This window comes from Carettochelys insculpta, chromosome 16, assembly GCF_033958435.1.
Source record: "Carettochelys insculpta isolate YL-2023 chromosome 16, ASM3395843v1, whole genome shotgun sequence".
NCBI lineage: Eukaryota > Metazoa > Chordata > Testudines > Carettochelyidae > Carettochelys > Carettochelys insculpta.
Genome location: NC_134152.1, coordinates 35,593,512 through 35,607,408, shown reverse-complemented (window position 1 = coordinate 35,607,408; position 13,897 = coordinate 35,593,512). Strand labels below are relative to the sequence as shown.

Genomic DNA, 13,897 nt, shown 5'->3' with positions numbered 1-13,897 from the left:
ACAAGCCAATGAGTGGTACTAGTGAGATGAGATGTGGGGAGTGCTAGTCTCTCTCCCTCACACAACAGGGGTTCTCCTTTATTTCAGTGTTGCTCAGACTTTGAGACCACAGAATACCAAACTAGTCTTATGTAGAATACCTGTGGGAAATGTTCTGAAAACCATCAGACCAAAAAAACCAAATACTTCATTTTGTTTCTGCTGTGGATGTTGCAAATTAGGTCTCTTAGCAATGAAGTAACATTGTGTCTGGTTTTAATTACAGAAAATGTAGAGCAGCTGTATATTTTTCCAAACAATTGCAACTCATCTGCTTGTTCATGGAACATTTATTTGCTCTTTCTTTCCTGTGAGGTAACTGCAATGGGGACCATCCAAAAGTCAAGGTTCTCTTCCCTGCTATTATAAACAAACTGATATGACAATAAATTTACATTCAGAAGCAGGCCTCAGTTTCATCATTTTAGCAAAAGAAGCAATTTTTTTTTTTTTTTTTTTTTTTTTACTTAAAACCCACAGTTGCTCATGGACTGTAAAGCCCAATGATTGTTACAGGAGAGCTACTTCACTAGCCTCAGGAGCTCTGTGTACAAGGCTTAGTCCTGCCCCAGCAAGGCTGCTTGACTGAGACAAGCCCTTGATGATGGTTTTTTATTACTATAGTGTTTGAGAGCTCCTACCAGGACCCCATTGTGTTAGGTGCTGTACAGAGTGAAAGTATTAAGACAGTCAATGCACTAAGCTTTTGTGTAGGTTTTCCAAGCTGTAAAATGGGCTTGTATAACATTGCCACCCTGGGGGTGTGTCTACATGTGCATTCCTCTTTTGAAAGAGGCATGTAAATGTGCATATTCAGCACCTCATTTTCATATTCTAGTTTCAAAAAGAGCTGCTTTCAAAAGAAGAAAGCCTGGGTAGATGCTGCTCTTGGGAAAGTAAACCCATCTTCAAAAGAATCCTTCTTCCCTTTATTTAATGGAAAGAAGGATTCTTTCAAAGAGGGGGCTTACTTTCAAAAAAGAGTCTACACAGGCTTTCTTCTTTTGAAATAAGCTCTTTTTGAAACCAGACTGTGCAAGTGAGGTGCTGACTACATAAATTTATACCTTATTTGCATTTTTAAAATTTACCTCATTTGCATGTCTGTTTTGGAAGAGGAATGCAACTGTAGACATGCAGGGAATGAAAGCCCTGTCTGACAAACCCAAACTCCTTGCGTGTATTTGGGCAAGTTGCCAGCAGCCCATTGCTGCTTAAAGCGGTGTATGTTTTCAAGCAGCAGGGTGAGGGAGAGGCTCAGTTTCAAAAGGCTTCTGAAGGTCAAGGGGAAAGGGCTGAGGTTTGCTTTTCTTTCCCTGGCACAGGGGCCCCTGAAACTATCTTAAGACTTCCCTTTCCTCCAGACCCCCTGGCCGAGATTTGGTGCTCCAGCCCTCCTAACACAAGGCCCTGCCAGGCTATCCTAGCTTAGTGGGGAGGGAGTGGGCCACAGGGAGCAGGTGCCTGGCCATGGGTGTAACGGTTACGGCCTTTGCAGATGAGAAGAAATGACCAGGAGCTGCAGCTGTGGATGTGTGAGGCGTGGAGGAATCAGCCAAAGCTCTGCCCCGTCTGAGGCCAAAGGGCTTTTCCCCTTGTCGCTGCACAGCCAGGTTGGCCGCACACAGCTTTGAAGCAGGGGCCTGGACGCTGGCTTGCGAACGGCTGGGTATGGTCAGCCTGGCCCATTCCTCCCCTGTTGTGCGGGGGGCAGCTCCGAGGGCATCATCTCCTTGGTGTTCCTGCTGCACCCAGCCCAGCGAGGAGCACGCCGCTGCCGCTACCCCTACCCGGGGCCTGCTCCACGGGGGCCGCCCCTGCCGGCCCCTGAAAGCGCAGGGAGCTGGGCGCATGCACCAAGGGAGGGCCATCAGCCGGGGGGAGACTCGCCCCCAGGGAGGGGTTAGGTAAGGAGGGGCCCGAGGGGATGTGGATTAGGGGTCTGCGCTGCTGGGGAGGAGGAGGGGGCGGGAGACTCGTGCCCCACCCCCAGCCCAGCCTAGGCAGCTGCAGCTGGTGCAGTGCCCAGTGCGCCCGGGCGGCGGCGAAGGACAACAGGCAGCGGCGGCCGCGGCCTGTAACATCGCCCCGGGCCTGCGTGCGGGTGAGCAGCGGCGGCAGCCACCCCCCCTGCACTGGTCCTGGGGGCGGGGACGGGCCCTGGCGCGCCGGGCTACGCAGCGCCGGCCGGCTGCGGCCTCCCACCTCCGCAGCGCCGCCCGCCTCGGGCCCGGAGCAGGGAGCTGCGCACCCCGAGCAGGTCCCCTGCCGCAGCTGGCTGCGCAGGGCGCGGGGGGAGGGGAATCCGGGTGGCTGTTGCACACGCGTGTGAAAGGGCTGCACGTCGGCGTGGAGGTGACACGAGCAGATCGCTGGGTAACTTGCATTGGGCGGTAGGCGGCTCTGGGGATGTGAACACTGCAGGGGGTGTGTCACGTGGGGTGATTTGCCCGTGGGCGGTGGGGGGTTCACACGGGGGGCGTGATTTGCACATGTATTTGTTGGGGGGTTCACACTCGTGGGGGTGATTTGCATGTGGGTTTGCGGGGGCGGGGGTCACGTTGGGGCAGGGGGATGTTTTGTAGCTGTTCAGGGGGCTTCCATGTATCTGACTAATTCTCCCAGGGTGCATGGTGGGAACTGATTTCCATCTAGCCCAGGCCCTCTCCTGGGAACAGGTGTATGAGGAGGGCTGCGGCCCTGGGCTGCAATCTGAGACCGGAAACCCTGGGTAGGTAATTAGTTTTTGCTGAGGTCCAAATTTCTTGGTCAGGGTGTAGTCAGGGCCCGGGCTCCAGGGGAAGTAATCATAAACCCCACAGTTACGAGAATAAGTCAACAAATAGATATGAGGATTGTTGGAAGGTGTCTGGTGATCCACATTTGGCCTGTGGTCTGACTACTCTGGCCCAGTGGACCCCTGGGCAAGGTGGGGAGGGGGTGGGGTGCTCCACACTGCTGAAGGGCTGGGAGCCCCAGGCCCTTTTGAATGGCTGGACCCCAGGGAAGTTGCTGCTTTTCTCCCTCCTGTTGTCAGCCTGCCCCTGCCTCAAACTAACTGTCCACGCCAACAGCTCTTTGCGGTGTGGCTATGCACAGTCCCCAGAAAGCCCACGTGACAGTTGTAAACAGTGAATTCAGTAGCACTAACTAGGAGATGACCTCCCTGCAAAGTGCAGGTGAGCACCGGGAGGCTGGGGTTCTGTTGCGGGTTTGCTTAGGGCTGGGTGAGAAGGGCGGAGCAGGACAAGAGGGGAGAGGAGCAAACGGCTGGTTTTCATGGTGGCACTGAACCTGTCCCGTTGAGTCACTGGCCTGAGTCACTTGGCCAAAGGCGGAGTCTGTGCAAACAGCTGCAGGAGTGCTGGGACTACGAGCTAGTCTGATGTGGTTTCCGTCACAGGGCCTTGTTCTAATGTTTCTGCTGCTGCTGGCGATATATATTAATTGCCTGGGATGGTTCGAAAATCATTTAATTTCCCTTACAGCTCACATGTGCAGCTTCACACCCCTGGGATGATGAAGGTCAAAGTTATCTCAGTCTTGGAAGACAACTACATGTACTTGGTCATTGAAGAAAATACCAGGGAAGCTGTGGTGGTGGACGCAGCCGTTCCTAAGCGGGTAACTAGAATGTTGCTTTGCAAAGCCTTGTAGTTAAAAGACGTATGGTCAGGGCCCCAGACAGTTTTTCGGAGTAGGCTGGCTGGTTTGTAGCCACCCAGAAACAGAATACGGAGCTCTGAGAATGGTTAGTGGTTTGGTAGTAGCACACAGTGAGGTATAAGTGAAGAGCTGCAGGAACTAGTTATTCCAGGTTGGGTGCCTGCAGCAGGACTGAACTCACTGGCAAGGCATGATAGGAAGAAGCAGCAGCTGTATTTCTTAATCATGTTGTTGCGGAGTGTGAGGGTCCCCAAGCCCTGCGCCCCATCCGCAGGCATTCATTCAGCAGGGAGAACAGAAGGTTTATTGGGAGATGGGGACACAGCATAGAACAAACTTGTCAGCTCAGAAATCAGAAGCTGTCAGTGCAATCCATCTTGGCGACAGAGGGCCCAGAGGGGTTCCCCGAGCGAGGACCCTGGTCCTCCTCCAGCCAGATCAACCTGCCCCACCCCACAGCCCAGTGCCAATTCAAACCAGCCAGGTCCCTCCTCACTCCTTTGCCCTGTTTCCCAGGGAAGAAAGGTGTCACCTGGTTGCCTTGGTTACAAAGAGCAGAAAGGGCCTGGCCTATGTGTGAGAAGTCATCACACCAAAACTCCCTTCACCAACTATGCACTGATGATGTGCCTAGGAAAACTGAGGCATACCTCGGTTTACCGCAGGACAGTTGAAAACACTTGCAAGCTAACCAGGGGAATAAAACCCTCACATATACCACTTTGTCACACATCTATTACGATACCGCCTAACATTCTCAGTCCCAGTGGGTCTCATTGTGCCTAGGTGCTGTACAGAACGGGTCCCAAACCTGTGAATGCATCTCTGGTTGCAGGATTAAAGTTTGCTTGGAGTGGGTCTGCAGGGTGGTAAAATGATACTGGATTGTGTGTCTCAGGCCTCAAATTCATACTGTTTTAGGGGAAAGCTGAAAAAAGATGTCATAAAGTGGACAACAGCAGAACTGCCTGGGAGCGATTCTTTTTTGAAATTGAAATGAAAAAAAAAATGGTTGGTTTTTGTCTTTCTTGATTCGCAGTTTGCTCTGCCTGGCTGGAAACCCCAACCCAAGAGTCCTTTTGTGCTAGAGAAGGGAATGGCAAGTGAAACTGACCAAAAACAAAAGTGAAACCGTCCAGTGTTGTCCTGATCCGAAACAGTATTGTCAACTCTTGAGGATTTTAGGAGTAGCCTAGTAAAATTAAATTTTTGGACTGACGCTGCTGGCGTCTTATCTTTATAGGAGAATTGCAGCTTTGTTGTTTTTTTTAATGAAAGTTTCTGTCCTCTTCCTGGGGTGGGGAGGAGCTTGAAAATCTGACTCTAACATCTCACAATCCAGACAAAAAAGAGAAAAACCCAAACTGATTTTTAAATTATTAAAACATTTTAATACATTATTTTATTAAAACAATTTACTGATTTTTTTTTTTTTAAATCTGTCTTAAAATAGATCAGACTTCTGTGATTTTTGAGGCCCTCTGCGACTTTTGAGGCCTCAGGCTACATTGACACAGCAACAAAACCCTGTGGCACCAAGTGTCAGAGCCTGGGTTAGTTGGCTTGGGCCATGGGGCTAAAAATTGCAATGTAGATGTTTGGGCTCAAGTGGAGCCTGCGGTCTGAGAACCTCCTCCTTTGTAGAGGCCAGCCCAAGTTTGGAACATTGTTCCTTCTAATTGTTTCCATCCATGGGCAGAATAAATTTTGTTATGTGCACTAAGACATACACCATCAAGAGAAACATGCTGTCAGCTGTGGGCTCTCTGCTAATCAGCTGGGCAGCACCTGAATCTCTTCTTGGTGGCTGCCCAAGCGCTTGGCTTACAGGGAACATTTCGAAATAGGGGCTGTGTAGACAGGGAATAGAGCCTATTTCAAAATAAGATAATGTGTCCCATGGCTCTATTTCGAAAAAGAGCATCTACACACAATAGCGCCGAGTTCGAGATAGCTGAGGGCTATTTCCAAATAAGTTATTTTGGAATATCTCTTCCTGAATGGCTTGTTTTGAAATAGCTTTGTAGATCCAGGGTTCAGAGAGCAACAAGGCTTTCAAGGTCATCATCCGGGTCTTTAACTGTCTGACAGGTTAGTAGCGGGGATCTTTTTCAAACTTGTGCCTCTTTGACGAGTCTCTCTTTTTTCCCCATTTTAGCTGCTAGAGATTGTCAGAAAAGAAGATGTTACGCTTAAAGCCATTCTTACCACCCATCACCATTGGTAAGTGCTGTGGAGGCTGACGGGGTACAGTACTGTAGATTAGAAAGGGGAAAGGTACAGAGAAGGGCATCAGATACAATTATCGATAGGGACCACCTTTCACGTGAGAAGAGATGAAGAAGATTGGCAGCCTTCAGCTGAGAAAAGAGACGCCCCGGGGGGCTGTGACCAAGGTTTACAAAACCATTAACGATGGGAGGGAATTGAGGACGTGTTATTTGGGCCTTTGCGTAACGCAGGCCGTGGGATTACCCAGTGACATTAACAGGCAGTGGGTTGAAAACACACCTCCTGGAATACTTCTTCACATAACGCACACACCTCCTAGGGAACTTGTTGCCGGGCTGTTGTGCAGGACAGATCTGCCGATGGGTATTTGCCAAGATGGGCAGGGACGCTGCCCCATGTGCCCAGTGTCCCTAAACCTCTGGCTGTGGGAAGCTGGGAAAGGGCGATGGGATGGATCAATTGATAATAGATCTGTTCTGTTCTTTCCCTCTGGGGCACCTGGCGTTGGCCACTGGTGGCACACAAGTTATTGGGCTAGCTGGATGTGACCCAGTGTGGCCCTTCTGATAATCTTAATATGTTCTCATTGGGGGTGGCAGATGTGTCCTAAAGGTGTGTGGGGGTGCCTGTAAACCCCCACCACCACCACACTGTGGCCCTGCCCCAGCACCACCCCTTCCCTGCAGCCCCACCCCTTTGCACTGTGCCTTTGCCACAAGCCCATGCCCCCTAGCTCCCACCCCCCACTTGCTTCTCTCTGCCCCTCCCCTGTCACACACACTTAGGGCCACGGTCTCCTAGCTGCCCCCTTCCAGCACCCTTGGCTCCCCTCCAAGTGCATGAGGCTGGCGGGCAGATCTGTGCAGAAATCCCTGCTTGTAAGCCACGACCACAACAGTCTGTGATCTGTGTGATCTCAAGGGAGCCGATCCTGCCCAGTGACAGCCGAGTGCTCTCTGTCCGCCCCAGCATCGGGTCCCGCATGAAGAACCTGTGCTGACCTATGGGGAAGTGGTATCCTGTTCCCAGACGTCAGCTGGCCCTTCAGCATCCTGTGAACTCTCCAGTTGTGGTGTTTTTTGTGTCTCTGCATACGCCAGGGCTGTCCCTGCTGTACTGTAGCACTGGGATTCCCTTGGGGAAGGGCCCGAGGCTCATTATAACCCTGCGCCCTCTCCTGGGATCTCAGCAAACGACGCATGGGTTGGCAGGAGGCTAATCTCGCTCCTTGTCTATGCAGGGATCATGCCCGAGGAAATGAGGAACTGGCCAAGGTGTATCCGGAGCTGCAGGTGTACGGAGCGGATGAGCGGATTGGAGCCTTGACGCACAAGGTGACTCACAATGAGGAGTTAAAGGTATGCGACTGGAGGTTTATCATTGGTGTTGTTGCTGATCTTGTTGTGCTCAAAGCTCTTTGCACAGGAGATGGGGTGGCCCCTCTGAGCCCTGGTAGGGATGTCGGAATCCCTGTTTCACCAAGGCTCAGAGTGAAGGATGGAGCAGGGAAGGAGTGTGCCTAGAGACAGGCAATGAGTCAGTATGGAAACAGAGAGAGAGAGAGAGAGAGAGAGAGAGAGAGAGAGGGACACCTTTGCTTGCTGTGGGCTGACTGTGCATGGGATTGCAAAGGTGTAACCCACAGACAGATTTGGTCTGTGTTCCTGCCACACATGTTCTTTGTGTCTTTAGTTCTTCCTGATGTGAGTGTGGGGACAAGGAAGCTAAAAGTTACAGGTGCTGCTAGTCGGCTGCTCCTGGAGACCAACTGCTAAATCGTTGAGGTCTGTCTCTGATCTAGTGTGCGCGGGACTCTATGGAATCTCTGCTCAGGGGAACGTGCTACCACCCATCATCAGAAACCTTCCCTGGTCTATTCCTGCCAGGTCGCTCCAAGGCTGGGCTGAAATTGCAGCTGATTCTCATGTTAAACAAACAGCCAGTAGGTGGTAGCATCTTCCCAAGGTAATATATTTAGCAGGGCTGGATCTGCTCAAAAGCTTTGTTCTGGAATGGTGTTTTAAACCCACTGCGGATCTAAGTTTTGCAAATGACTCTTTTCTATAGACTGTTCAGTTCTTGCAGCGCTAGAAATCAGCATCAAAATTCTGCAGCTTGTCTCTGTTCGAAATAGATCCCATAGATGGACTGCAGAGCTGGCTTTGTGCACTGTGGGGTGGATGTGAGCACAGATCTGCTAGCCAGGAATGCCCAATTCCTAGTCTAAATGTCCCCACGGGTAACATGGGGATAACTCCCACCAGCAGCTAATCTTAGTTTGCTAATCTTTGTCCTGTTTGTGAAGTACCAAGAAGAGGAAAAATTGCCATACACATATTAGGCAGATTTATCACTTACCAGCCTGTGTTGTCTTTGGCGTTAGCAGCTGGGAGCCTGAAAATTATTTTTTTGAACGCCTGCCTTTGGGAATTCTTTTTGGTTTCCATGTTGTCATGTACTTATTGGGGTGAGAGTGGGGCAGGGACAGCATTTTTTGTAAGCAGTGCATTTGTGTGGCTCCTCAGGAGAGATTCAGATGCCGCCTGGCTGACTAGCAAAGTGCCTGCAGCTAGGTTTTTTGTTTGTGGTGCACATGTGCACATGCCTTGGTGCACATAACAAAATTTATTTCACACATGGATGGAAATGATCAGATGGAACACTGGCCAAGGGTCCATAGCCCCACCATTTTTGAAAGCCCCTATAAGGGCTTTTTACCAGCTGGGGAAAGGGCAGAGAGAAGCAAGCAGGGAGTGGAAGCCTTGGGAAGGTGTGATACGGAGTAGAATCATAATTTGGGCACCAATGGACACCCCCCTCCCCCACTTTTAGGAAGCTTCCACAGCTCTTGGGGAGAAATCTTCATCATTTCAGTGTGCCCAGTCATGCACTTTTTGTTCCAGAAAAGATACATTTCTCCTCCTCTGTGAGGGGTTGCTTCAAAACCGGTTGTAAAGCCAGGCCTTTCCGGTGATTCATTGGGTTGACCGGATCTGCTGTGGCATCATGGAGAGGAGCGGAGACGTCCGTATTGCGTTGTTGGGCAGCTCCGGAGGGCAGCACTCATCTCGTTCTTCTGTGTTTGTGCAGCTCCTGGGACAGGGGAGTCTTTGTCCGTGGCTAGGCTCCTGCGGTGCAGCGGCGAGACCGGTAATGGAAGTCCTGTGTCTGACCAGCCCTGACTGTCCCTTTGTCTCTGCAGTTCGGGGATATCAACGTGAGGTGCCTGTTCACACCATGCCACACCTCAGGCCACATGTGCTATTTCATGTGGGAAGAGGACTCCCCAGATGCTCCCGCGGTCTTTTCAGGTATTCAGCACCCTCAGGAGAAGCCAGCAGGAGCTGAGAAGTTAGAGACGGTTTTAACCCCCATCTCTTTGAGTGAGACACGGGGGTTGGCTGGATCATTAGACTAGAATTCTACCCAGAATCATTCACATTCCATCCTCCTTTAGCTGTAACTGGTCCGGAGCCAGCTCCCCTTAGAGTCAGGCTGAACATGACAGGGTTTGTTGTCCTGTAAAGCGATATCTGTCTAGGCCCTTACCAGCGCTGACCCTGCAGGGTTGGCGCAAGGGCAGAGCTGTCATCCCCATTGTGCAGAGGGGACACTAAAACCCAGAGGTCCAGATGCTCTGAGGTATTTGTGTTTCACTCCCACTGGGGCACTGGCCTATGTGACTTGCCTCAGGGCACAGAGCAATCCCTAGGAATAGGTGCCTGCTCACTAGGCCAGTGAACAGTCTCCGGGGAGTGAAGTCAAGTCCTAGTGATCCCTCCACAAATACAACAGCAGGGTCAGCTTCCCCCAGACAACAGCACCTGGCCGTGGACTTCCCACCTGCCCTGCTGGCAAGACCTTCCTGCCTTCCCCCAAATAAGGTGGCGTTTCCCCACACAGGGGACACGTTGTTCATCGGTGGCTGTGGGAAGTTCTTTGAGGGGACAGCCGAGCAGATGTACAGGAACCTGACGGACATCCTGGGGGCTTTGCCGAAGGAGACAGTGAGTGTCTGTCCCATGTCCCTTGGAGCAAGCAGGTCGGAGCTCCCAGCCCAGGGTGCACCGGTGCCCACAAGCGCCCTAGTCTGCCTGAGCTACTTGCCCTGCCCAGATTCTCCCAGTGGGCACCTGCCTGTTGCAGCCATCCCATTAACCGAGTGCCATAGCCACCGGGCAGGTTGGATGTGAGAGATCATAGCTGGGTGACTTCCCTGCTTTGGGGACCTCTGGCCAATTTCTGGGGCTTGGGGCCCAGCTTGCCCCAAGGACAAGCTGTCTGGGCCAAGCTGACCTGCTGGCAGTCCTTTCTACCATGACGGTGTTGGGCCAGGGCCATACGCACCTCCGCTTGCTCCCCCGCAAGCGTGAGCTCTTCTGTGACTGTGGAGACCTGATTCAAGGTGGTGGGTCTCTCCCGAGGCCCAGAGATGAGCCCCGAGGAAGATGTGTGGTCTGCTGAGGCAGCAACTGCTGGCATGAGCTGCTCAGTGAGTGCGAGGACCAGGCCCAGAATTTTCCTCCAGCCTCTGTCTCCCACCATACCCTGAGCACAAGTCCTAGATTCCAAGGCTAAAGGAACCACTGTAGTCATCTAGGCTGACCTCCTGCATAACACAGGACAGAGCACTTCCCTCAGATAACCCCCAGAAACTCTGAACACAGGGATCACCCACGTACATTAATTGCAGTGGACAAGACCCATGCATTAAGTGCATCACCCCACCTGCACCCCCGGGACAGCCCAGCCCACTAGAGAGAAGCACCCCCGAGAATCTCAGCCCAAGGCTGAGCAGCTGCTTGGCCGAGAAGTGAAGCTTTGTGTTGCATTCTGAAGACCAGCAGCCTGTGACTCTGGCTATGGATGTTCCACATACAGGATCCTCTGTAGGAAAGAACATGTGTTCCCATGAGCTTACCTGGGGAACCTCTGCCCCAGGACACCCTCTTACGAGGTGCTCTCCAGGGCAGGGAGTTCCAAGCCCAGGGCAGCGCGCTGGTCATAAAGGCGCATGGTCTCCTTTGTGTTGCAGAAAGTGTTCTGTGGGCACGAGTGCACCGTGCGCAACCTCAAGTTTGCCTTGAAAGTGGAGCCGGAGAATGAAATAGTGAAAAAGAAGCTCACTTGGGCAAAAGTAGGTGTTTCCTCTTCGGAAGTGGTGAGCCCCAGGGGGAGGGGGGATGCCAGGACAAACGTCGCGCTCTGTGATTAGATGCGTTGCTCCTCTGATCTGTCATGGTGTGTCCAAGGTGCCTGTCCCCGTAACATCCCAGAGCCTCTCAGCATCTGTCTGTTATTCTCTGGGAGTTCAGCAGTGGGGATGGGCTCCTCTGGCTGAACGAGCCTGTGGTTTCTCCTCAGCTCCGAGATGATGAGGACTTGCCCACGGTGCCCTCCACCCTGCAGGAGGAGTTCCACTACAACCCCTTCCTGCGGGTCTCGTGAGTAGCGTTCACTGCCATGGGCAGACCCACGGGAGCACGAGACACCAGGCTCCACGCCAGCTGTGGGAACAGAGACTCCCCCTCATACTGTCTGTGCCCCACATCAAGGGGTAACGCTGGCAGAGTTTACAAAGCAAGGGACTGCTCTTCTCCCAGGCCTGGGAACTGGCCCCCTATAAGCTGTGCGGTTGTGCAGCTGCTCAGGAGAGATTCAAATGCTGCCCAGCTGATTAGCACAGCACCCACTGCTAGGTGTTTGGTTTCTATTGGTGGTGCACAGAAAAAAATTATTTCACACACAAGTGGCAAAGATCAGAGGGAATGAGAGCCTGGGAATGCTGCTGCCTTGCCGCAGCAGACCTTGCGCTTGGGGACTCAAGGTGAAGGGAAATCTCACCTTCCCATCCGCATGAGAAGTGACTGGGTGGGGAGGCCTCATCTCCTCCTAGCTCCCTGTCCAGGATAACTCATTCCTGGCCAGCCTCTCTCCAGGCATATGACGGAAGAAGGTACCCTCGCCATTAGCGCCATCTCACCTTAGGAGGGAGAGAAGAGTGACCTCTACTCCCCTTCCACTGGCCTGCTCCCCACCAGTGAGGTTGGTGGGAGGAGAGAGACTACAGCCTGATTCTGCTCTGTAAAGCCAAAGGGAGTCTGAAAACAAAGACTCCGACGGAGCAGCTCTCCAGGTGGCCACTGGAGTAACAAAAAGCCAAACTTGGCCTGGAATCTCCTTTCCCCTTGCGGCTCCAGACAGCGGGTGTCACTTTTTAACCTGCAGGGAAGAATCCGTGCAGAAATTCACCGGCAAGACAGATCCCGTGGACGTGCTGAGAGCTCTCCGCACAGCGAAGGATAATTTCAAGAAGCCGAAAGAGATGCTGAACCCTCAGGCCATGCTGGCGTTCGAGTGGGGACTCTTCGGCCCCTTCTTGGACAAGAAGTGAAATGTGTCTGGGTTTGTGCCAATACAGACGTGCAACCAAGGCCATGGGGAGGCCAGGTATTTACTAGAATGCAGTCTCCTGATTGTTTCAGTGGGGGAAAGCTGCTAAACCTGTCTCCCTCCCAGCTGGGCAAAGATTGTTCCCTGCAGCACGTTGTGTAGTGCTCTGTCCTGTATAGCTTTAAATGACTTAGCCACTGAGGCTTCCCTTAGTGCATGGGCCTTGCTGCTGGGATGTGGGGCTTGTTAAGTCTGTTTTCCTTTACTACTTGCTGTAACCGTTTGACGCAACCTAAGCAATTCCCCTTTGTCCTTCCACTCATCCAAGAATTGTCTGAGTCTCTGAGCTGTGCCTCTTGAAAGGGCTAAGAGCCAGGTTTTTTTCCCCCACACCTGGAAGCAAACGGTGAGCTCCTGGAAAAATGGGAAATCTGAAAAGAAACTTGAGGGTTCTAAGGGAAAGATGCTGCACAGTGCTATTGCTGTTTTTACAAGGCTGCCTTTTGCTGTTCCCTATTCCCCAAAACAGCTACTTGGGGGAGGGGCATCTAAAACTTTTCTTACAATTATGGAACAGAACTATTCTGTGAACCAATGTAGCATTAGAAGAGTCACTTCCATTTTGCACTAAGCCATACCTATCCTCGTCAAGAGTGACTCTCAAACTGTAATTGAGAAACTTGAAGGTGCTAACTTATGTGCCGAACTTTCCTAAAGAGAGGAAAGAATTGCCTGCAGAACATGTAGTCTGATCTACTGGTTGCATGTGTATTAAGCAGAGTATATAAAGCAGTGTGTTTTTGAGGCAGGGGGTCATTCTGGCCCCTTCCAAGACAGTTGGAAAGATGGTCTCATGTAACAGAACTATAGGATAATAAGGGAAAAATTTAATCACTCAATCACAGCAAGTCAAGTCTTCTGAAACTAGCAGCTGGGTCATTAGAATGAGTGGGTTGGAGGGAAACTGTCCTTTTGTTTAATATTCAGCAGTGTATCTTAAGTGGAAGATGGTTGTGTTTGCATCACGGATTTTTTAGAAGTAAAATTATCAGGTTTTTTACTTGGCATCCTTCCAATATCAGTTCAATTAATATAGCTTTTTTAAAAATCTGCAAACTCAATTTGCAAGGCATTTTAGTGGCTTATTACAATTTTTAGAATTAACTGTCTTCATTGAAGGAAGATCCATAATAACTCCATAAACAGCTGTGAATGGGCACAACTTGGCTGAGCTGGAGCAGTTATAGGGAACAAGGTGCTCCATTCCATCATTTCAGAGCATTTGCTTATTAATAGCAAGCCTCGGGTGAAATGCCTTGAAGTACTGTTTACCACAAAGTGGCCGTGCCTACACTAGCCAAAAACTTCAAAATTGTCATGCAAATGGCCATTTCGAAGTTTACTAGTGAAGTGCTAAAATACATATTCAGCGCCTCATTAGCACACAGGTGGCTGTGGCACTTTGAAATTGATGCGGCTCACTGCCGTGCAGTTTGTCCAGCCAGGGCTCCTTTTCGAAAGGACCCCAGCTACTTCGAAGTCCCCTTATTCCTATGAGCAGATGGGA

General features: G+C 51.3%; 1 protein-coding gene across 5 annotated transcripts; it reads left to right on the top strand.

Moving 5' to 3' along the window:
* Nucleotides 1-1,827: 1,827 nt before the first annotated feature.
* On the top strand, nt 1,828-13,725 carry HAGHL (hydroxyacylglutathione hydrolase like). Of its 5 annotated transcripts, none has more exons than XM_075010862.1 (9): nt 1,828-1,946; nt 3,528-3,663; nt 5,864-5,928; nt 7,178-7,295; nt 9,140-9,248; nt 9,841-9,944; nt 10,973-11,074; nt 11,302-11,381; nt 12,166-13,725. In XM_075010862.1, the coding sequence occupies exons 1-9, from the start codon at nt 1,891-1,893 to the stop codon at nt 12,329-12,331; spliced, it is 936 nt and encodes a 311-aa protein (XP_074866963.1). In that variant the 5' UTR covers nt 1,828-1,890; the 3' UTR covers nt 12,332-13,725. The 5 variants fall into 5 exon arrangements, with proteins under 5 accessions (XP_074866963.1, XP_074866966.1, XP_074866967.1 ...); XM_075010865.1 differs by lacking the exon at nt 1,828-1,946 and adding an exon at nt 2,015-2,143; XM_075010866.1 differs by lacking the exon at nt 1,828-1,946 and adding an exon at nt 2,194-2,394.
* The last annotated feature ends 172 nt before the right edge of the window (nt 13,726-13,897 follow it).